Here is a 26169-nt window from a genome sequence, read left to right as displayed (position 1 = left end):
AAAAAATTGGAAACAAAATAGGTGTCCAGTCATTGGGAAATGACTAAACATATCATGGTATATTTACACTGCTGTAAAAAAATGAAAAAAGCAATAAATAGTGGATTATATGAGTGGATGCAGAGTGTAGTATACACAAAAGTCAACAAAATACAACAATATATTATGAACTACCAAAAAAAAAAGGTAAATTTTGTATTATAAAGAATTAGATGGCTCAAAAGAAGAGATATGAGAAGACATTCCCATCCACTACTTTGCATGGTCCACAAATGTTTTACATTGCATTTTCCCAGATTTTTTCAATGTGCTCATCAGTTATGGTGATCTTTTATCCCTTTTCTATTTCTTCCCTCTTCCCCCATCCCCTTACATGTATATATTATATTTTTCTCTCCTGTTTTTATCCTTCCCCTCCTTATTTTAAGCTCTTTGGGAGTTGTTTCATCTTTGTAACCCTGTTAAGATATGACTAAATGTTTAATTTGGAGCTGACTAGAACATTTAGTAAAGAACCAGGAATTTATATAGGCAATGGAACTGTGTCTTGAAAGACGATTAATATTTCAACAAAATATGGGCAGTTCATTACAAAATGTGTACATGGATAAAAAAAATATGGTGGAACAGAAAAAATATTCTAAGTTATGTAGAGTACTTTTAGTACTCTAGTAGAAGTTTAGTAAAAAAGGTTAAAGCTATTGGCTCAATTTACACTGGAGAATTTTAATTATGTATCTTCTATACTTCATATATATACTCATATACATACTCCTATATTCATATACTTCATACATAAGGAAATTAAGCCTTCATGTGCTAGCTAGTTCAAAAGTTACAACAGAAGATGAGTCAAGTCCAGGAAAAATAATTCCAAGAGACTCAAATAAAAAGTGATTTTTTTTAATATTCTGATAAATTTATTAGTACATTTATTCCAAAGTATACAAGTATGGCCGAATTTGCTCAAGAATCACAACTAATGGCCCTGCCAACAATGTATTCTGTGACTTCAGCTAAGTCATACTAATTCTTTGTGCCTCAAGGTTTCCACACCATGAATGAATTCTTTGTTTCCTTAATTGTATCTTCCTTTTCCTTTATATTAAATTTACTTAGGGGCTGCATGAATTTTGAAAAGAATCCAATTAGCCAACACTGTTTTAATAAAATAACTTATTCCCCCCACCAAAAAAAAAAAAAAAAAAAAAAAAAAAGGTCAGAAAACTGCTTTATTAAATAGGGTATAGTTTCATGCCTACAAGAAAATATTAAGTCACATCATGTAAAAGAAATTAATTTTTTAAACCAAGTATTCCATAAGGTTTTCTTTGCTCTGATTTTCCTGTGAGGTTGTTTATTATGAGCTGACAGAACAAGAATTTTTTTTATCTTCCCATACAATATTGTATTTGTAAAGGTGTCAAGATTTTTTTTGAAAATTAAGTTGAGAATGTTGGCATGTGTCATCAAAATATTGGCTAATCACTATATTGCTCTTTTTTATAGTAGTGAGCTGTCTTTATGACACTTCAATTCCCTAGGGGATTTCTTATTACAAAAAAAAAAAAATTATTGATTGATTTTTAAAAGCAACCTGCAACCTTTGAAGGTTCTCCTCAAATAATGTGTTCTTATTAAAAAATACAAAGTATATATCAAAGTTATAAGACTGACACATATAACCTCAGGAATAATTTTAATAATCCAGAATATTCACATAAAATAATCCTGGAGACCAAGACTAACAAAACAACTGATAAAATTAACAATTGACAATTATAATATATTATGACTCTTCACATCATCATATTCAGTTGCACTCTGGTGGGTATGATACTATCCAGTAAAAATAGCCATATTTTAAAGGGAAGGTCAAGGGCAACTTCCCTTTCTCTAGTCATATGATCCTCCTCGAAAGGCCTGTTTGGCCTTTTTATTTGCTCTGTTCCATTCTAAATATAGGGGAATACTTGATCTTGGGCATTTAAGCCACTAGAATCCAGGAGTTATAACCAGGCCAGGTTTTGTAGGCAGCTTAGAATTGATGCCACAAGGAGCAAGGAATGATTAATAGTATAAACTGAGAAGAATAAGAGTAACATTTGAGACTTCAATCTAGCAGAATTCATCTGGAAGTAAAGCCTTTGGTTGTAAATTTGGTGGAACCAATTCTGTATAGGAACTGAGCTAAGTTGAACCTCTTCTTTCCTCACACTCCTCACTTCTGATGATAAGATACATGAAGAGATTATACTCTTATTTATTAGGGGGAAATACTTATATCTTTATCCCAGACACATTTCTGAAGTGAATATTGCTTTGTAGAAGATTGATACAGATATCTATATATACATTTTTTAATTTGTAAAACTTTAAGATTTGAGAAACACTTCACAAAAATCTCATTTGATTTTACCACAACTCTACAGAGTATATATTACAGATGTTGTCTCCATTTTACAGATACGTAAATTGAGGCTCAGAGAAGTTAAGTGATTTGTTCATACTTAAACAATGCATGGCAATAGCAAGATTACAATTGAAGTTTTTGGATCTAGCACTCTTTCTACTATAAAATACTGTTTCTTATGGATGATGCTTGACAATTTCATGGATAATGTCCAGGAAAAGTGCAAATGAATTATCTGAATACATTTATTTATAAATTGGCTTTGTACATCAAGCCTCATATTACAAAATCTTCCTTATAGAGAACCATTGTGAAAAAGACTGGATGAACATACCACAATTGAGAACTCAATAAATAAAAACTATATATTGCCAATGACCTGCAGTTTGATGGGCGGCCTATAAAGTCAGTCAAACAATAGATTTACAGACATCAAGACTGTAGATGAACAGTAGATGGGTCTAGTATTGAGTAGTGAGAAAAAATTTGAGGAATCATAAAGTACTTAAAATGATCCTAAATAGTATGGTGCCACAAAATTCCATCTATTTAACATCACTAATTTCCTAGTGAAAATTTAGCTCTGAATGCTGGAACAACAAAATCTCAGAATTGAAAGATTCATAGCAGGTACAAAATAGACTGCAGCAGCAAAGTAGAATGGAAAGAACACCAGATTTGTGATCAAAAAGACTTGAATACTAAAACCAAAAGTTGAATAAAAGACATTGTTTGAAACCACATATGGCTAGAAAAAGAGTGAAACAACAAATAGAAAATCAGAAATGCAGCACACTGGTATTTCTATATACTGAAAGGCCCAAAAAAGGGCTCAGTTCTGTTGGATAAATCTTTTACTGAAGATCTGTAGGTAAGCATGAACGATAGTCAAAAAGAATGGGATAACATAAAGGGGTCTTGATATCTCTCAGTAAAAAAAAAAAACCCATTCATAATTTGCTAATGTTATTCACACAAATTGACAATAAACAAATTTTTACCAGGGCTCTAAAATTTTATATGTAATTTTTTTTAAGTTCATTTTTAAAAAACCGTATGCAGTATATTTAATTTTTTGCCCAGATAATATCAATTTATATTTTGATAAGCTTTATAACTTTCAAAGTACTACAGACTAAATAATTCAATCCTCACAATAACTCAACTAAAAGAAGGTAGATTTATATCTATTTTCTACATCAATTTCTATAGATGAGGGAACTGAGACTTTAAAGGCTAAGTGACTTTCTCCAAGATCACACAAGCATTCCCCAAGTCGTTTTTCTATATCTAAATTCAGTACTATTTTCCCCGCTTTTCTTCTTCCTAAGATGATATAGCCTAAGAATTTCTTCTCAAGGAATGTAGTTACAATCTAATATGTTGAATCTGAAACTTGTTTAAGAAAGAGGGTCCCTAATTCCAACATTAAACATTATATTGTTATTTGCATTTTTGTCACAATTTCCCCAAATTAGAAGTATATAAAAAGCAAATATGCAAAATGCGTAGTTGCATATTTTTTCTTCAAAATCTATGTTACAGTTCATATTTTATTAATCACCCACACCAGAATGCAAGGGAACAGACCCAATAGTACATAATATTTGTTTGTGAAACTGCTGCTAGGAAAAAAACCATGTGAAATCAAGACAATAAAAAGTCGTACCATAAACAATGGTCACACTACACCATGAATCCATGAGAGAAATGCCATCTAAATTTGTTCTTTAGATTCTAATACAAAATCAAGTTAATATGAAGATTAAAATGTTTTATTAAATTTTTAATTGAAATTTTAAAAGACAATCTTTATTGAAGTTGTAAGCCCAATTACAAGTTGTGTAAACCTACAAATTTAACAATCTAACTGATTTATTTATAACTAGTTGTAGATGTTAGAAGCACTCACAGAGAAAATATAAAATGTCAATATTAATAATATATTGATATAATAATACTGATATTAAGCATCTGAGGCAGGATTTGAATTCAGGTCTTCCTAACTCCAAATATTCCTTCCATTTGCTTTTGAAGATTTAGGATTAAGTCTATTGGAAGTAAGATTTGTTTCAATACAGTGTGAGGAAATGAAAACCATTTAGAAACCCAATTCAAGTGGGTTAATATCATATATATATATATACACAATATAATTGTAATATATAAAATATTAACATAATTGCATATAATAACATAAGAGTTATATAAACTACCATAATATTAAAGGAAAGGAACTGCCAACTACAATCATTGGTTGCACCATTCCATAGAGAACTGGGGTAGAATTTTGCTTTCCTACCCTTTGCATCTAATTACTCATGCCAAAGTGTGAAATCCAGGAGCTAAAGATAATAGCGCCATCTAGGAAGGTAAGATGAGCACCTTAGAGCACCTAGGCCCCAGAAAAGAAATAGCAGGAGGAACTGATTCAAAGGACTTTGAATACAATCCTTAAATCCCCGTAGTCGAATCATCATTCGCATTATAATGGACAGCTCAGGAATTTTTAAATAGGGGAAATTACTCAGCATATGTACAAAAAGCTTTTTATTTCGTTTACCTCCTCACCAAAAATGGATTTAATATAAAAGGATTTGGGGGGCGAAGGAGAAAATGCTGAATGTTTCAAGACTTCTACTTCGGGGTAACGTCTCTAAAATGTGGGTGGGGAGAGAAAAGAGAAATCCCTTCCAAATTTCAATCCAGACCTCTCCACCAATTAAGTTCTCCCAGGGCCTTACAAAAGAGCCTATTTAAACCAATGCATAAGGGAGGGCGGAAAATAATATTGCTTGGATTATCTGGAAAACGATCCTCCAGATCCCAGCACAACGAATTGACATATAGCCTCCTTATCCAAAATTGGCTTCTAGGTCCCTCCCTCCAAAACTAACCCTCCCGCAAAGTAAGCAGCTGTGGAAGATGGAGCTCTAGAAGAGAATGTCATTGCCACACCCGCCCCACAACACCCTTTTCCCCCCTAACCTCTAAGATTAGTATGGACTTTTTTAGGGCTCTGGAAAGCCCAAGACAAGACAATAATACAGGGGCGCCGCACAAAGGCACGTACTGATCCAACCCAAGATCCGTCAGCCAGGCCAAAAAAAAAAAAAAAAAAAAAAAAAAGCCCAGTCCCTGGCAGCTTTTTTTTTTTTTTTTTTTTTTTTTTTAAAGCTGCTTCCCGTTGCAACCCTAAGCAGTGCGACGCGGCGCTGGTGTGTACATAGAGCAAACTAGGGAAATCCAGGAGTTACTCTGCTGAAATCCAGCCGGGTTTTGACTCCGATCTCCAACTGTTCCCCTTCAACTCAGAGAATGTAACAAAGAACAGTCGGCATGGCGGATGGACTGGGGACCGTGTGTTGAGTGCAAGTCAACCCCGTGGGGCTAGAGAGAAGGAGGGGAGGGAGGGAGGATTCCCTCCCCTCCCTCTAATGGTGGGCCCTGGGGACACTCGGGTGCTCACTGGGGGTGCCGGTGAACGGGGCAAGGATAGGGGTGCGCGGGGCTGGAGGTAGCAGCGCGTGCAGGGGGTGGTCGGGGGGCGGGGGGGGGGGGTTACCTGCCTTTGGAATGTGCAGACCGGGATCGGATCCGGACTCCAGGTTGCGATCCGCTCCGGAAACTACGCAGCACCGGAAACCAAGAAGGCGGAAAAGGCATCTTGGGAGTTGTAGTATGCTATGATTGGCTCGCCTGTATCAGTTATACTGCCCTTGGACACCCGGATCCAGTCTCTTCCCAAGTTCTTCTCGGAACGGGGCTGTTGGAGTTATATAGCCAGTACAGAGTGTATGTGTGTGAGTGTGTGTATGTATATATGTCGGTGTAGAAAAGGAGCGTTTGAGTAATAGGCCTAAGGAGATCTAGAAGAGCTCACGCTTCCGGTGCCCATAGCGGTTTCTTCAGGTTTTGGCAGGTGTTTCCTGCAAAGTACTCTCACCTGTTCAAGCTGAGGTCACGTGTCTGCATCTTCCTTTCCCTCTTTTTTCTTCCTTTCTTCCTCCCCTCCCTCTTTCTCTTCCTTTCCCACCTTCCTTCCTCTCCCTTTTTCTCTCCCTCCTCTTTCGTTTCCTGTCTTCTCTCACTTTTCTCCCCCCATCATTCAGAAAAGACTTTTAGAGGAGTCCCTATATCTCGTCGCGAATGAGGGCTCAAAGGTTGGTAGGAGGTCCCAAACGGAGCTCTATCTAGACACCTCAGAGTTGGGGGCTCCCACGCGGATGCAGTTTTCTGGCACTCCTGCTGTCCTACAGTCCCTGACTTCTCAAGGATTCCATAAGAAAAACAACTTCCCTTTCACTGTTAAATAATTGCAATACTCTGGTTCTAGTATTAGAAGGGATTGTAGAGATAAGGTTAATCTGACTTCCCTTTTCTTTGATGTAGGGAACTTGGTCTTAAGTTTTTTATTTATAGTTTAATTATACATATCTTTTGGCCGTTTATGTGGTAGGGAAAGTATCAGTAACCTGAGAGGTGAGTATTCATCGTTTAAAAAATAATAATTAAGCCACAAACTCAATTTGTTGTTCTTCCAAAATATAGCGTTTCATGTAGACGTCAAAATCAAACTGAAAATATTTTTAAATTAAATTGTTTGATCAAAAGCATTTCAAAAAATCACTTTAGTAAATAAGTTTTCTCCCCAAATTTTGAATGGCAGAAGGGAAAAAAACAAAGCAGAACAAAGTGTAAATAGAAAGTGAAAACCTTGTTCTATAAAATGGAAGTACCAATCCTGTATTCTCCCTGGGAATTTTTTTAAGCTGTTCTTTAGGTTTCTAAACAGTAGGTATTTTAGATTAACTTTTCTTATAAGTAAAGATATAACTGAAAGATGTTTTAAAGTGACAAGATAATGAATTCCAGGAACATTCTTAGAAGACAATTCTCACATTTTTTTAAAAAGAGTTTTGACATTTTTCTTTAGTCAACATTAAGTGCCTACTGTGTAACAAACACTTTGCTAATCCCTGGAGATAGGAAGATAAGGGGTAAAAAAAATTATTCCCCTCAACGAGCTCAGGCTAATTGAAGGAAAGCAATATAAAAACATCTATATACCAATATACACATGGGGAATAAATGGGAGATAATCAAAGAGTCAATAAAGGCTTTTTCCAGAAAATTGGTTTCAATTACTAATTATGGGAAGCCATAAGAAAATGAGGGACAGTGTTCCAGGCATAGGGGAATGCCTATGAAGACATTTCAGCCAATGAAAATGCCAGTCACACTGCTAAGCACTGGATGGCAGAGCATAAGGAGAGTAAGGTGTATAAGAATTCTGGAATGGGAGAAAGGGATCAATTTCTAAAGGTCTTTAAGAGCCAAAAAGAAGTTTATATGCAATCTTGGAGGTAAAAGAGAGTCAATGGAATTTAGTGAGTAAACAGATGACATGGTCAGACCTGTGCTCACCTTCTACAGGAAGCCTTCCCTAACTTGTCTTGAATTATAAGACTTTCTCTCGTTTAATTATTTCCTTTTTATCTTATATGTAGATTCCTTTATATATATTTGTTTTCATGTTGTCTTCATTAGACTATAAGCTCCTTGAGGGAATAGATTGTCTTTTGCTTCTTTTTGTAGCCCCAGACATAGTGCCTAGCACATAATGGCACTTATGGTTCCTGAAGAAGGACCTGGATCCGCATAATTGTACTGCCAGGAGTTAATTATTATTCATTAATTAATGAACATTAATTGGATGGATTGTAACTGAGATTTGGGGCTAGGAGGCCAACCAAGAGGCTTGTGCATTGGTTCAGTAATGAGATGATAAGGGTCTGTAGGAGACTAGAAGCAGTTTCAGAAAAGAGAAAGGGGCACAGATGTTACAAAAGGTAAAAAGCAGGCTTGGGCAACAAGTTGGATATGGAAAAATGAGGTATGTGACCCTAGGTTAGGAACTGTTTTTTGGGAGTATAGTAGTGCCAAGGACAATTATAGGGGAATTGAGAAGAGGGGGGTTTAAGGAAGGAAAGATAATTCATTTTTGGACAAGCGAGTTTAAGATGTCCACAAAATAATCAATTCCATTAGGCAGCTAGAGATATAAGGCTAGAGGTCAAGAGAGACTAGTTAATAAGGAGACTGAATAGTAGTCAGGAAGAGAACCAGGAGAGAGCAGTGTCATGAAAAATCAAGAATGAAGAGAATATCAGGCTGAGTGAAATGAGCAGAACCAAGAGGATATTGTATATAGTTAATAAGATTATTTGATAATCAACTGTGATGGACTGGCTCTTCTCAACAATACAATGATTCAAGGCAATTCTAATCAAGTCAAGATTGAAAATGCCATCCACATCCAGAGAGAGAACTATAGAAATTGGATGTGGATTAAAGCATAGTATTTTACCCTTTTGTTTGTGTGTTTATTTCTTTCTCACGGTTTCTTCCTTTTTAATCTGATTTTTCATGTATAACATCATAAATATGAAAACATGTTTAAAAGAACTGCACATATTTAACCTATATCAGATTGCCATCTTGGGGAGGAGGAGGTAAAGGAGAGAGAAAAATTTGAAACAGTCTTACAAAAAAATGAATGCTGAAAACTATCTTTACATATATTTGGAAAAATAAGATACCATTGAAAATTTTAAAAATACATCAGAGCGAAGAAGATGATTAAGAGTCAGAAACTGTAGAAAGGGCAAGAAGGATGAGGAAGGAAAAAAGGCCATTTAATTTAGCAATTAAATCCCTGAGAATTTTAGAAAAAGCAGTTTTGGTTGAATGATAAGGTGGAAGCCATTTATAGACAGCTTTCTCAATGAGTTTAGCCACAAAAAGGAGCAGATACAGGAGAGCTAATGAGCAAATGAGTTGTGGGGGATCAGGCAGGAATGAACATTCTTGTAGGCACTAGAGAAATTGAATCAGAGACTGAAGATTATAGAGTGGGGATAATGTCCTCTTAAGCCATAATTTTTACACTGCCAAATTTTATCAATATTAAAGAATTCAATGCGGAAACATGTAGAATTTATTTTTTAAAAAGTTAAAAGCTTATGGGGTATTTCATCCTTTCCATTTTTACATGCTTTAAAAAAAATTATTGATAGCTTTTTTTTTACAATAAATTTTCTCCTAAATCCTTTCTTTCTCCCTCCCAGTTATTCCATATAACAATATCTTAAGAAAGAGAAGAAAAAAATCAGCAAAAGTCTGAAAAATATGCAAGATATACCACACCCAGGATCTCCCACTTCTTTAAAGGAATAGAATGGGAGTTTATTCCCTTACCTCTTTATCAAAGCCCTTCAGGCTTTGTTTCCTTTTGTTTTTGAGACTAGCAGGAGTAGAAATTTTCTCTGATCCTCTCCAAAGTAGGTATTATATGCAAAAGCTAAAGCAATTCAATTTTCTCCAATTGTTTCAGACACCAAAAAAAAAAAAACAAAAAAACGAGAGGTTAAAAATTAGTGAACTTGTTCTGTAAGAAATGACCAGCAGGATGATTTCAGAGAGGCCAAGAGAGACTTACTTGAACTGATGCTAAGTGAAATGAGCAGAACCAGGAGATCATTAGACACTTCAACAACAATATTATATGATGATCAATTCTGATGGATATGGCTAGCTTCAACAATGAGATGATTCAAACCAGTTCCAACTAATCAATAATTTAGAGAATCAGGTACACCCAGAAAGAGAAGTGTGGGAAATGAGTGTGGACCACAATAGAGCAGTTCCACTCTTGCTGTTATTGTTTGCTTGCATTTTTGTTTTCCTTCTCAGGTTTTTTACTTTCTTTCCAGAGCCGATTTTTCTTGTGCAGAAGATAACAATATAAATATGTATACATATTTTGGATTTAACATATATTGGACTACCTGCCATCTAGGGGAGGGGGTGGCGGGAAGGAGGGAGAAAAGGTTTTACAAGAGTGGACGTTGAAAAATTATCCATGCGTATGTTTTGTAAATAAAAAGCTATAATATATATATATATATAGTGAACTAACATTATACCCAACTTTTAGCATGATCATTCAGCATCATTTTACCCACTGCCACAATGATATAAATGCAGGGCTGTACAAGCAGACCAGGGTTTTTAATAGAAACACCCCACCTACCCTACCCGGTGCTAAAGAGATTCAAGGAAGAAATGCCCTTAGGCAGAGGCAGCAGCAAGAATCATGGCATCACTGTGCAGCAATAGCCTTTGGTGCAGCAACATCCCTGTGTCACAATACTCAGTGCTACAACAGCACTGAGGCAGAGAATCGGGAGTAGAACTGGGGAAGGCCATGTGCTTATAGCTATATGATGCTATTAAATCAGAAGGAAAGCACCCATCATTCAACTAGATCCATTTGTCCTCCCAGGTGTTACTTAGGGAAGACACTAAAGCTGGTGACCTAGGAATTGCCTAGCATGGGAGGAGACTAAGAAGACTTGACGATCTTGCCCCTAAAGAAATAGCCATCCAGAGGGAAGGAATCAAAGTATTATGGGAAAATAAGGAGGGGAGATGGGGAGAGAAGTGAAGGCTGATTTTATCAAAGATGTCAGGAGTCGTCAAACTCAAAATTTTGATTCTATCAGAATTGATGGCTTGAGTAACAGAAATAACGTATGGGATAAATTCATGATGATAAGTTTTACCGAAGAAATGAAAAAATAAAGAGGAACAAATACAAAGAAGTAAAGGTAAATCTGGAAGAATAAAGCAATATCAAAGCATGCTTTCTATACAAACAAAACATTGATATTAAATACAAGATGTGTAGATAACTTTAAAAATCTGCCAGAACCTGAAAAGTCAAAAAACCTGAAGACCCATTGCAAGAAAATTGCCTTCATCTTCAAGACACAAAAACATATCAATTGAATCAGTAGATTGCCTAAATAGACCCTCCCCATCCCCACCCAAGCAAAAAAAAAAAAAAAAAACACAAAACAATTTATGCAGTCAACTCAATATACATAGTGGTTAATTATAATTTAAAGGATAGTTCACTGACAAAAAATTCTGTAAAGCCTTCAATTAATAAGGAAAACATTTGAACAACATGAGATTATTCTGAACCCACACAAGGGAATAGAATAATGGTTGCACAGGAACTCAAGGTGCAATCCAAAGTGACAGGACTTGCAATTCTTAGCCTAATCATTAATGAAAAATGATGGGGATGTAATAAAAGGTATTCAAAATATTATTAGAAAACCAGACCTAAAGAAATTACTAGTCTCAAACATCCATTTGTTTTTATATTGAGGAAACTAAGCAATTGAGGAAATCTAAACAAAATAGATTAATAACATTAAGAGATTGGTAAAACTTTTTTAAATAAATGCACACAAGATGAGCAAAAGCAGAAGTCAAAAATGGTGGAAAATAGGTTTCCGAGGTCCAATGGAGAAAAAAATTACTTAGGCTAAGACAGTAGCAAGAAGCATAGATCACTTCTGCAATAGCCCTGTATGCAACAATATCCCTCTTGTGTTTTCTAGGCTGGGAATGCAGATGCTACTCACTGATTGATTCCACTACTAATGAACACAAAAATTTTGACCTGTTTCTGACCTGGGCTGCATTCTCACCCACCCACCCCTTTCTTCAAAGAATAGACATTTTTGGCTCTTATATTCTCTTTTCAAGTTTTCTTAGCCAGTATTCTATCTAATGAAATTATAATTACCTAGTACAATGGCACTACAATTAGCTGTTGGTATAATTGAGAAAAATGTAAACAATTGTAAAAAATTAACAGCTATAAGTAATAAACTTAGAAAATGTTTAGAAAATGTCTGTTAAATATCTGCAAAACTTTTCAAGAGGGCAGCTAGTTGGTGTACTCGGAGAGCACCAGCCCTGAAGTCAAGAGGACCTAATTCAAATCTGACCTCAGACACTTGGCTGTGTGGCCTGGAGAAAGTCACAATCCTAATTGCCTCTGCAAAAAACAACAAAAACTTGTCAAGTAATATGGATAATACCAAAGGAAAAAGTCCTTGTATATTTTTGAGTTTCACTTCACATTCCCGTTTTAGTACTATTTTTATTTCAAAATCATACATCAATCTTTTTTCTATCTACCTATTTAATATATCAATCTTAAAAAACAAATATTAAGCCCTCTAAACAAAATACCAAATAGCCAAAAAGCTATCCCTTTATGATGAGATGCAGAGAGCTAACAAATAGTACTTTTCAACGTATACAACTGGATGCTATGTTCATATATTCTAATATTGATTCAGAAACAATTGGTCAGTTCATAAGCATGTCACATAAGTTAACACAGTTTTATAAAGAGGGATCCACTGAGAAGACATTCAATTTGCTCTTGCTTCTGCATATGGAAAGTAGATTCTTATTAAAAGTTCTTGTTATCTTTGTTGATTTTCTGTGAATCTCATCAGGTTGCTGCAGGAATATAAGGTCATTGTGTGACTGGCTCATTCCAGGATTTTTCTGATGATGCCATGGATGAAAGAAGATTTTTGCTCCCTTTCTTAAAATTCCACCTGAAACAGCAATAAAATGTTTTTATTTATGTGGATAATGAGACAAACCTAAAATAATCTCTTTTTTAATGGATGCTGAAATAGGAAAATATATTGAAGGAAAAGTTTAGTATGTCTCTGAATTTACTACTTACCTATATGCATGTGTTCTGCGATAGCTTTAACTTAGGCCAGTCCTTTTATAGCTTAAGTACAAAAATTGGAACAAAATGAGATACTAGTAACTCATTTAACATTTAACAAAGAGAAATTTAATCAGCCATAGCAAAGGAAGAATATTCCACAGTTATATGCATGAACGAACCCAGTTTGAGATGATTCAAAGGAACAAAGTTATCTTTATTCTGAATGATCAACCAGCCATAAGTATAAGAACTTGAATCTCCTCCTAGCTGTTTTTTTTTTAAAATTCAGAAGACTAAAAAGTTATGTCAACAATCTACACCTTTAGTCCCCTATACCAAATAAATCTCAAGAATTATTTTAATACCTATTAAGGAAAAACTTGCCCACTTTGCATGGGAGTAGAGGGTTAAGACATTGGTCTGACCACATTACACAACCACTTCTGGTATTTGCTATGAAAAAAAGGAAAAAATATCCATATCAAAAAAGAATACTTTTCCCACAAAGTCAGACCTGATAATTGGAAAAATATTAATTGCTCATGAGCAGGCCTAGCTAATATAATAAAATTGAAAATTCTACCTAGGTGAATTTACTTATTCAGTGCCATACCAATCAAACTGCTAAAAAATTATAAAAGCTAGAACTAGAAAAATAATAAAATTCATCTGGAAGAACAAAACATCAATATCAAGGAAAGTAAAGAGAAAAATACAAAGGAAGGAGACCTACCTGTGCCAGACCTAAAAATTATAAAGTGACAATCATCAAAACGAGTTGGTACTGGTTAAGAAATAAGAGCGGTGGGTCAGTGGAATAGTTTAGGTATACAACATATAGTGGCTATAGTAATATACATTTGATAAACCCAAGATTACAATTCTAGGATAAAAACTCACTATTTGCAAAAAACTTATAGAAAAATTGGAATGTAGTATGGCAGAAACTATGCATTGACCAACATCTCATACCATATACCAAGATAAGATCAAAATGGGTACATGCTTTAGATATAAAGGAAAATACCATAAGCAAGTTAGAGGGCAAAGATACTTTACCTTTCAGATTTATGGAGAAGGGAGAAATTTATGACCAAACAGGAGATGGAGAACATTATGTAACAGAAAATAGTTAATTTTGATTACATTGAATCTTTAAAGTTTTGCATAAACAAAGGAAATGCAACCAAGATTGGAAGGAAAGCAGAAAGCTGGGAAACAATTTTATACTCAGTGTTTCTGAATAAAGGCCTCATTTCTAAAATACATAGAGAATTGAGTCAAATTTATAAGAATACAAGTAATTCCCCAACTGATAGTCATATGAAGATATTAATGAAAAAATTAAAACCATCTAAAATCATTTTAAAAACTGCTCTAAATCACAATTGATTAGAGAAATACAAATTAAAATAACTCAGGGGTACCATCTCACACCTATCAGATTGTCTAACATATCAAAAGAAAACTGCTAAATGTTGAAGAGAATGTGGGCATATTGGAACACTAATGCATTATTGGTGGAGTTGTGAACAGATCTAGCCATTTTGAAGACCAATTTGGAACCATACCCAAAAAACTATTTTAAAAAAAAACTGCATAATCTTTGAACCAGCAATACCATTTCTAGGTCTGTATCCCAAAGAAATCATAAAAATTGGAAAAGGAACCATTTTCACTTTTTGTTGTTTTTTCTTGTTGTTTTTCCCTTTTGTACTAATTCATCTTTCACAACATGACTAATGTGGAAATAAGTTTAATATGATTGTACATATATTACTTATATCAGATTGATTGCTCTCTTGAAGAGTGGGAAGGGAGAAAAAAAGAGAAACCAAAATCTTATAAAAGTAAATGTTGAAAAAATAATAAATTTTTAAAAAATCTAACCTGTAAATCCCAAGGGAAAGAAAAAATATAAAAAGAAGAAGAAGAATCTTTAAGTATTGTCAAGTATTTTTTCATTTTTGTATCTATAAATATTATATGTATATAATTTGTGTGTGAATGTATTCTATCTTTAGAGTATTTCCAGTTGCAGTACCATTAACACTGGTATGTATACCCCACAATAATAAATTTAGTACCCATTTAGCTTTGTCAGTCTGTATTCATTACTCCATAAAAAGAATAAAGAAGGTAAAGTTGCATTAATTGCTCACGATAGTGTGCACTTAAAAAGCAAACCAGTCTCCCTAAACAACATGTCTAGTTTCTTAAAGAAACTTCAAATATAGGATAATTTTTATGACATATCAAAATACTTATATAGATAGCTATGCAGGTTTTAATTTTACATATGAAAGAAATCTACTAACAATAGATAACAACAAAAGAAATTTTAATTATGTTTCCTAAATATATGATGATGGTTAATAATATAAACAAAGAAGAAAAACAATTTTATTTCTTACTATAACTGACATTCAGTTATGAAATGGTCTATAATTCAACTGTTTGTTGTCTTTCCTGTCAACATTTATCAAGTGTTTACCAAATAACAGATTGGGAATGCATGAAGCAAAAAGAAGATAGTTCTTGCCTTTAAAGAATTTATAAGCTAATGAGAAAAATAACACATAAAAAGGAGTTAAAAGAGGGAAGAGGAAAGAAGGTTCCCCATGAGAGAGTGGGATAGAGAAGTCCAGAAGAGTGAAGCCTAGTGGGAAATGAAAGGAAGAGCCTATGGCAACCGTGCTAGCACCCAGGACACCCCAGAATCAGCTGGAATCAGGATAAGCAAAAGTCTTTAGTCTTTATTCTTGGTCTTTAGAAGCAGGATTGAAATAGAATCTCTGCAACCGCCTTCTCCCTCTCTACAGCCAGTGTGACTCTGGCTAATTTTGCTCCACCCCCTAGTCTCTCCTACAATCCTCTGTATACACTAATCATTGAGCCAGCACAGGATAGTGGGAAGGACCATTTTCCAAGCATATGCCCATAGAGTATTGTCCAATCAGTAATTAGCCCTAAGTGCTTGAACCGAACTCAGTGCAATGACTCAAGAGTTTCAGCCCTCTACTGTCTCCTCCAATTAGAGGAAGAGGTCTATGGGATGGAGGAAGCTTCCAGGGAGAGAAGTGATGCACAAACATCAATTGGTATGATCTGGCACACAAGTAATCAACCAAATTTTATCTTCTGTTAGTGGTCATTGATGATGAGAGGATTCTGAGGAGCACACATATATAATTTCTCCATATTAGAATGCAAAATTATCTTTTTTAGATTCCTAGCAAAGCTTAGAAGGGAAACAGAAAACTTGGGGAAAAAAATTTACATTCAATGATATGATATGAAGCCTCTGATAAAGGACTCATTTCTAAAATACATAGATAATTGATTTCAAATTTATAAGAATACAAGCCATTCTCCAATTGATGAATGGTCAAAAGATATGAATAGACAATTTTTATATATAAAGAAATTAAAGCTAAGTATAGTCATATGAAAAAAGTGTTCTAAATCACTTGTTTAGAGAAAAGCAAATTAAGACAACTGAAGTACCATCTCACACCTCTCAGATTAGCTAAAATGACAAGAAAAGATAATGATAAATGTTTAAGGAGATGTTGGAAAACTGGGACACTAATATATTGTTGGCAAATTTGTGAAATGATCCAACCATTCTGGAGAGCAATTTGGAACTATACCCAAAGGGGCTATAAAACTATGCATATCCTTTGATCCAGCAACGTCTCTATTGGACCTATAACCCAAAGCCATAATAAAGAAGGGAAAAGGACCAACATGTGCAAAAATATTTATAGCAGCCCCTTTTGTACTGGCAAGGAACTCGAAATTGAGTGGATAATCATCAGTTGAGGAATGGCTGACTAAGTTATAGTATATGAATGTTATGGAATATTACTGTTCTATAAGAAAGGATGAGCAGGCTGATTTCAAAAAAGCCTAGAAAGAACAAGTGAATATTTGTCTATACTAAGTGAACAGAACCAAGAGAACATTGTACACAGCAACATGAAAATTATGTGATAATCAACTGTGATGGACTTAGTTCTTTTCAACAAAGAAATAATTCAAGGCAGTTCCAATAGATTTGCAATGGAGAGAGCCACTCATTTCCAGAGAAAGGACTATGGAGACTACATAATATTTTCACCTTTGTTGTTGTTGTGTGTTTGCTTGTTTTTTTTTTTTTTTTCTTTCTCATTTTTTTCCTTTTTGATCTGATTTTTCTTGTGTATGGGAAAATATGTTTAGAAGAATTGCACGTTTAGAAGAATTGCATAGCCTATGTTGGATTACTTGCTGTGTAGAGAAGAGAAAAAAGAGGAAGAGTGGGAGAAAAATTTGGAACACAAGGTTTTAAAACTATTTTTGCATGTATTTTGAAAAATAAAAAGCTATTATTATTAGATCCCTTAAGGTTGTTCATGTTTACTTTTTTTCCCCTCTTGCCTCCTGTGTTTGAACTTGAAAGTTTCTACATAATTCTGGGTTTTTTATCAAGAATGCTTCAAAGTCCTCTATTTTGTTATCCCCCTGCTGGTAAGTTTAAAAAAAATTTTTTTTAAATTGAAAACATAGGTACTTTACCTACTAAAATAGCATTTCTTTAAGTCATATCCAACTCTTTGTGATTCTGTTTGAGTTTTTTTCCAGATAGTGGAATGGTTTTCCATTTCAAAGACCATGACCATAAGCAGATAAATCAAAAAGGAAAACATTAACAGTTGAAGAAATATGAACAGTTGAAGGCTCACAATTCTAATAAAAGAATTCAAACATGCATTGTTGATGGAGCTGTGAACGAATCCAACCATTCTAGAGAGCAATTTGGAATTATGCTCAAAAAGTTATCAAACTGTGCATACCCTTTGATCCAGCAGTGCTACCACTGGGCTTATATCCCAAAGAAATACTAAAGAAGAAAAAGGGACCTGTATGTGCCAAAATGTTCATGGCAGTCCTTTTTATAGTGGCTAGAAACTGGAAAATGAATGAATGCCCATCAATTGGAGAAGGGTTGGGTAAATTGTGGTATATGAATAATATGGAATATTATTGTTCTGTAAGAAATGACCAGCAGGATGAATACAGAGAGGCTTGGAGAAATGTACATGAACTGATGCTAAATGAAATGAGCAGAATCAGGAGATCATTACATACTTCAACAAGGATACTGCATGAGGATGTATTCTGATAGAAGTGGATATCTTAGACAAAGAGAAGATCTAACTCAGTTCCAATTCATCAATGATGGACAGAAGCAGCCACAGCCAGAGAAGGAACACTGGGAAATGAGTGTAAACTGCTTGCATTTTTGTTTTTCTTCCCAAGTTATTTTTACCTTCTAAGTCCAATTCTCCCTGTGCAGCAAGAGAACTGTTAGGTTCTGCACACATATATTGTATCTAGGATATACTGTAACATATTTAACATGTATAAGACCGCTTGCCATCTGGGGGAGGGAGTGGAGGGAGGAAGGGGAAAAGTTGGAACAGAAGTGAGTGCAAGGGATAATGTTGTAAAAAATTACGAAGGCATATGTTCTGTCAATAAAAAGTTATTAAAAAAAAAAAAAGGAGTTCAAACATCTGTGAATACAACATCATGCCCTTACTTATAGATGCTCTTATCTCTGAATCTTCCCAAAATATCTCAGGGTTTATTGGCTAGATTTCTTAAGGACCATGCTTTAAATCAAAACTACCCAGATTCTCATAGATTGGGCATTAATAGGTTGCAGACCAAGCCCCCCATTTGATTATTTGGGTCCTGGATGAATCAGACTGAATGTAAATAACAATCATTTCTTCTTTGGCCAGAAACCTTAAGTGTCTTCCTGTCCCAGATTTATTTATTCATTTAGTTGTTTTTTTTTTTTTTTTGACAAGTCAAAAGAGGAGATTCTTTGCCTCAGTCGCTAGTGAGTGGCCCCAGTCAAAGTGAGACCTGTTGGAGATTTCAGCTTAAAAAAAGCCAAGTTGCCCATTACATCCAGAGCCATCTCTAGTTGACCTGATCTATATCTTACTACAAGATCCAGATAGTACTAGAGGGAAAAGTAAGGCAAATGACCTTGCACAACCCCCACATAAATCCAATTCACTTGCATGTCATGGCATCACCTCCTTAATGTCATGGCCTTCTTCAAGGAAAAAGGACCAATAACAACAACAACTGCAAAACAAAGGGAAAGGATCCAATATTTGATGAGATAGGGGATACTGTGGAATTTGAGAATTTGAAACCTGAGTACATTTTTCCTAAGTATTTTAGAAGAGAAATTAGGATTATGGAAGGAGAATGTGTGGTCTGCACAGTAAAAATTCAATAGCAAAATAGAAGAACTTGAATTAGGGATTACAAATCTTAGGCAAAGGAACAAAAAAGGCCAGAGCTCAGTAAGAATACAAAAATACAGAAGGACAATTTAGAAGAAAGGCAAAAAGCAGTAACATTAAAAAAAATGCTTTCTATTTAAACAAAGCATTGATCTCAAAGATAGGCTTTGTAGAGATAATCTAAGAAACCAGAAGTCTCCCAGAAGAACACTAAAAATAAATTTCTTTTTTTTTTAAAGTCCAGTCCTTTATTGTCTCTTCCAAAATAGCCTGATTAACTTTCTTTCTTTTTTTCTTTTTATTATAACTTTTTATTGACAGAACCCATGCCTGAGTAATTTTTTTTTCAAAATTATCCCTTGCACTCTGACTAAAAATAAATTTCAAAACCTGAACATAATGCAAGAAAAGATACAAAAAAATCGCACAGAACTTTAGAACAGAGAAAATGAAATAACAAAAGAATTCATTTGTCTCCTCCAAGAAAAACAAAATCCAAATAAACAAAAAATAAAGCTATTAACTCCAGATACATAATGGTTAAATTTATCAATTCAGTTGAGAAACTGATTCTATAGGTGAACTAGAGAAATACCTTCAAAAATAATGGAAAGGAAATTTTAATAACCTAACATTTTTCTATACATAAAAGAGCAATGGGGGCAGCTAAGTGGTGCAGTGGATAGAGCACCAGCCCTGAAGTTAGGAGGACCTGAGTTCAAATCTGACCTCAGACACTTAATACTTCTTAGCTGTGTGACCCTGGGCAAATCACTTAACCCCAATTGCCCCAGAGAAGGGGGGGAGAGGGGAGAGAAGCAACGAAGCTCAAGATACATACCAGGATGACCCACCTTACAAATCTGAGCTTAGATATAAATGGAAAAAAAAAAGATAGATGTTCAGAAATAAAGAGAATTATGAAACATTTTTAGAAAACAAATCATAAAAGGATTATTTGCTTCCTGATCACCCCAGAAAACAAAAACGCAAGACAAAGGAAGCAGATGCAGCCACCAAGAATAATAACAGTGACGGGAGAAATGAATAAAGGGATTTTTATTTTTCTAAACAGACACAAGGAGGCAAGGCTGAAAGTAGAAGTCTTGTGAAGGTAATATTAAAGAAATGGGTCTAGAGCATTAAACACAGATATCCAGACTACTGGTGAATCTCTATTTTCTGTAGTACAGCATTATAAATTATGAAAGAATATGAAAGGTGGGGAAAGGATCAGAGAGAAAGAAAAGAGCATGTAATATGTCTGGGTCAAATTGAAGGCTAGCAATGAGTAGATGACACTTGTCATTTCTCAGGAAGAAAAGAGCCTCCAGGAGAGTGGTTGAGAGGGAGTTAAAAGGATTGAAAAGTGGAAGGAGAAAGGTCTAGTTTTGATGGTAAGACAGGGTTCTATTGATGAATGTTTCTATAGGTAAAAAAAGATATTTTGTGAAGGGAGACAGGAGCTTTATACTAGATATTGGTGAATTTAGTGCTTAAAAATACTTCTTATCCTATCTTGGAAGGAGAGAGTTGGGGTCAGTTTTGATTTGGGGTAAATTAATAAAGGGAAAGTGGAAAGGTATAGATCCAGGGAGGTTATTTTGATGAGATTGGAGAAAGAAGGTAACCAGGGAAAGGACACATAGATCTTTGGTGGACTACAAAATCAGGACAAGAGAAAAATCCCTAGGTAACTACGGTAAATTTGGCAGAGAAAGCCTGAAGTACTGATAAGATTATAATACTTCCTGAGGTAAATAGAGAAAGGACTATGATGGGGATCAGGTCAAACCTCACCTATGTGGAAGTCTTGGGAAACCCCACCTATTTGTGCCCAATCAGAAAACTAAATTATGATGTTAAACCCTTGAGGTTAAATTTCCTTTGTCAATCTGTCCATGGTCTATGCCATCTTTGCTGAATTCCTATTATGGTTAGCCCATCATAGCGTTCTCCCTTGTGGTATCTTTCTCCTCAGTGCCTTCCCCATGTCTCAAGGTGTCTTCTAGTTACAGCTATCTTTTTTAGAGTACTAAACTCTGACTGCCAGTTAATGGCATATTTCCTTTCTCCTGCTTAATTGTGAGTTCTACTGGGGAACTTGACTTTTCCCTTGTTAATTGTTAAAATCCCTTTCCTTGCATCTATTTAAAACCACCAGTAAGCATCACATGCAATGGGGATAAACTGGAACCATTCCCAATAAGATCAGGAGCGAAACAAGGTTGCCCACTATCACCATTACTATTCAATATTGTATTAGAAATGCTAGCTTTGGAAATAAGAATTGAGAAAGAGATTAAAGGAAATAGAGTAGGTAATGAGGAAATCAAATTATTACTCTTTGCAGATGATATGATGCTATACTTAGAGAACTCCAGAGTTTCTACTAAAAAGCTATTAGAAATAATCCACACCTTTAGCAAAGTTCAGGATACAAAATAAACCCACATAAGTCATCAGCATTTTTGTATATTACAAACAAAATCCAGCAGTTAGAGTTACAAAGAGAAATTCCATTTAAAGTAACTGCTGATAGTATAAAATATTTGGGAATCTATCTGCCAGGGGAAAGTTAGGAACTATATAAGCAAAACTACAAAACACTCCACACAAATAAAGTCAGACTAACTAATTGGAAAAATATTAAGTGCTCTTGAATAGGTTGAGCAAATATAATAAATATTTCAATACTACCTAAACTAATCTATTTATTTAGTGCTATACCAAAGAGACTCCCAAAAAACTATTTTAATGACCTAGAAAAAATAACAACAAAATTCATCAGGAAGAACAAAAGGCCAAGGCTTTCAAGGGAACTAATGAAAAAAAAAATCAGATGAAGGTGGCCTAGCTGTACCAGATCTAAAACTATATTATAAAGTAGTGGTTACCAAAACCATTTGGTATTGGCTAAGAAATAGATTAGTTGATCAGTGGAATAGGTTAGGTTCAATGGAAAAAACAGTCAATAACTTTAATAATCTAGTATTTGACAAACCCAAAGATCCCAACTTTTGAGATAAGAATTCACTGTTTGACAAAAACTGCTGGGAAAATTGGAAATTAATATGGCAGAAACTAGGCATTGACCCACACTTAACATTGTACACCAAGATAAGGTCAAAATGGGTTCATGATCTAGGCATAAAGAATGAGATTATAAATAAATTAGAAGAACATAGGATAGTTTACCTCTCAGACCTGTGGAAGAAGAAGGAATTTGTGACCAAAGTAGAACTAGAGATCATCATTGATCACAAAATAGAAAATTTCGATTATATCAAATTGAAAAGCTTTTGTACAAACAAAACTAATGCAGATAAGATTAGAAGGGAAACAATAAACTGGGAAAACATTTTTATAGTTAGAGGTTCTGATAAAGGCCTCATTTCCAAAATATATAGAGAATTGACTCTATAAGAAATCAAGCCATTCTCCATTTGATAAATGGTCAAAGGATATGAACAGACAATTTTCAGACGAAGAAATTGAAACTGTTTCTACCCATATGAAAAGATGCTCCAAGTCATTATTAATCAGAGAAATGCAAATTAAGACAACTCTTGAGATACCACTACATACTTGTCAGATTGGCTAGGATGACAGGAAAAAATAATGCTGAATGTTGGAGGGGATGTGGGAAAATTGGGACACTAATACATTGTTGGTGGAATTGTGAATATAGCCAGCCATTCTGGAGAGCAATTTGGAAGTATGCTCAAAAAGTTATCAAACTGTGCATATCCTTTGATCCAGCAGTGTTACTACTGGGCTTATATCTCAAAGAGCTCTTAAAGAAGGGGAAAGAACTTATATGTGCCAAAATGTTTGTGGCAGCCTGGAAACTGAGTGGATGCCCATTAATTAGAGAATGGCTGAATAATTGTAGTATATGAATGTTATGGAATATTGTTGTTCTGTAAGAAATGACCAGCAGGATGATTCCAGAAAAGCCTGGAAAGACTTACATGAACTGATGCTGAGTGAAATGAGCAAGACCAGGAGATCTTTATATACTTCAACAACAATACTATAGCATGATCAATTCTGATGGACATGGCTCTCTTCAACAATAAGATGAACCAAATCAGTTCCATTTGTTCATTAATTAATAGAAACAGCTACACCCAGCGAAAGAACTCTTGGAAATGAGGGTGAACCACTACATAGCATTTCCAATCTCTGTTTTTGTCCACTTGCATTTTTGATTTCCTTCACAGGTTAATTGTACATTATTTCAAAATGCAATTCTTCTTGTGCAGCAAAATAACTATATGGATATGTGTGTGTGTGTGTGTGTGTGTATAGTTTTTAACATATAACTTAACATATTTACATGTTTTGATCTACCTGCCATCTGGGGGAGAATGTGGGGGGAAGGAAGGGAAAAACTGGAACAGAAGATTTTGCAATTGTCAATGCTGAAAAATTACCCATGCAAATATCTTATAAATAAAAAGCTATAATAATAATAATAATAAATCCCTTTCCTTGCTAACTATATGTTCTCCCAAATTTGATTCATAGTTACCACTCCTGAATCTATTTTACATCTTCATTTTGTCCATAACCTCTTTTCATAAATAAATATACCTTTTTTGGCAAGGAAAAAGCCATTGTGAATTTGTCACATGATTGAATCCTATTGAAGGGGACCCCACCCAAGGACAAGCAGCTTAATTCAGTTGCCTGGGTGGGGCTGGTTGAGTTAGGAGTTGGAGATACCAACCCTATTGAATTAAAAAGACTCAATTCTAATTCCAGTTCAAGCTGAAATCCAGCTTGTAGATAAAAAGAGCCAACTTGGAACTCCACCCACTAGCCAGCCCTTATAGAGCAGGCTTATAATGTAGTCAAAGACTTCCTTATAAAAATGGCAATTAAAAACTCATTTCTTTGCAGAGAGGTCCTGACATGCTGTACTATGCCATGCTATGCTATGCCATACTATGCCAAGGAAACCTCTGCCCACTGGAATAATATTCTCTTCCACTGCTATCCTCTCTTTATCCTCACCTATTTCCTTAAGGAGACTTTATTCCTCTCCGTCAGGATTTCTCTATGCCCCTCTGCTGCAACTCCTCCACTGAGGAATTCAGCCTTTCTATTCTTGCATAGTAAAGACTGACTTCCCAATGCCAATAATAAGCCTCTTTTATCAATCTAGGTTTTGGGGTCTCTAAATTCTTTTATAGAGAGTCTTTGCACTGCCAGAAAGGGGTTCCCCAAAATTCCCTACTCTTATGCCGAATCCCAAGGGTATGTGGGGAGCAAATCTCTCCATTTGGTTCCCTGAATCCCCAAACTGCCACTAAACCTTATCATTTAACTCTCTGACCACCAGAAATCCTAATCTCATTTTGGTTCCCTAAATCTAGATCTCATCATTTGGTTACCTGAAAAAAGGAACCCCAAAACCTAAACCTCATCACTATCATTTGGTGCCAGACCACAATTTGATCATTTGTGCTGAACCCTAATCTCATCAGTGTCTTCTATCACCTTTTGGAATTAACATTCATCAGGAATTGAAGCACAATGGAAAAGGGAAATCCATAAGGCAAGCTCTAGAAGGAAATTAAAGAAATAGATTAGAGGGAGAAAACCCAAAATGAATTAATTCAATGTGCAATAAAAAGAATAAAGAGAAACTGGATAATTACAAGGGTCATGAACCAGAAAATAAAGTTTGTTGGAGAAGAGGATAGATGATCAAGAGAGTAAGAGAAATCCTTTCTGGAAAGAGGTGCAAGAAAATGAAAATTAAACTACTTAAACAAAACTGGTAAAAGGGGAGGAGGAGGAGAAGGGGAAATCTACTTGACTAAAAAGGAAAAAAGAGAAGAATTAAATGAGAGGGAATCATCTTTTTAAAAATTAAAGTAACTGAAGAGAACACAGTTTTTTGTGGAAAAAGTAAAAACTTTAAAAAGAAGATTAAAGATCATTGAAGGAAAATAAAAACATAACTCAAAACTATAAATGTGAATGAATTATGCCATCAAAAAAAGTGTGTGGTGAGAGAAGACTGGAAGATTGAATAAGAAAACAAAATCCTACAACCTGTTACTTACAAGGAACATATTTAAAAAACAAAGACACAAAATCAAACTGAGGGGATGAAAAAATTTGCTATGTATCCAATGAATAAAAAACATATAGGAGTTGTAATCATGCTTTCTGATACAACAAAAACAAATTTTTAAAAACTGAAAAGGCCTATTACGGAAATTACATTATACTGAAAGAAACCATAGATAGCAATCTAATATCTGAAATAAAAGTATACACTTGAAATTCCTACATCAAAATTCAGGAAGAAAACATTAATGCAATTATGAAAAGTCAAAAATAGCAATAATAGTGACAGGAGACTTTAATACTTCTCTCAATTTTGAATAAGTCTACAAGGGAAAAAAGGGGAGGGGAATATGGAATTGAGCAAATTTCTGGAGAAACTAGAGGTAAAACACACATGGCTTCTTCTAAATAGAACTGCAAAAGAATCATTTCTCAACTCCATATAGAATATTTACAAAAATTGATCATGTATTTTGGCACAAAGATATTAGAAACAAATGTAAGAAAAAAGGAATAGTAAATACATCTTATTCAACATAATTTAATAAAAATAATCACTAATTTAGGGACACAAATAAAGACTTCATAATAAAATCGTAAATAATAAATAGGTCCAAGAAAAAAAAAATCAAGTCATAAATATTTATAAGAAAGAAAATAGTAACAATAAAATAACATGCCAAAATTTCTGGGATGAAACTAAAACGATCATTAGGGGAAACATTATATTCCTACAAACA

At 34.6% G+C, this 26169-nt stretch overlaps 1 protein-coding gene across 1 annotated transcript in view; it reads right to left on the bottom strand.

Moving 5' to 3' along the window:
* Positions 1-9390: 9390 nt before the first annotated feature.
* C2CD2 (C2 calcium dependent domain containing 2) overlaps positions 9391-26169 on the bottom strand; it is a 115996-nt gene continuing 99217 nt past the window's right edge. Inside the window, exon 14 of the mRNA XM_051984765.1 lies at positions 9391-12906. Coding sequence (XP_051840725.1) covers positions 12686-12906 — 221 coding nt within the window. The 3' untranslated portion in view covers positions 9391-12685. The remainder of the gene's footprint in view (positions 12907-26169) is intronic.

This window comes from Antechinus flavipes, chromosome 3 (genome assembly GCF_016432865.1).
Source record: "Antechinus flavipes isolate AdamAnt ecotype Samford, QLD, Australia chromosome 3, AdamAnt_v2, whole genome shotgun sequence".
Taxonomy (NCBI): Eukaryota; Metazoa; Chordata; class Mammalia; order Dasyuromorphia; family Dasyuridae; genus Antechinus; species Antechinus flavipes.
The sequence above is the reverse complement of the archived record's forward strand: the minus strand, read 5'-3'. Positions and strand labels throughout refer to the sequence as shown.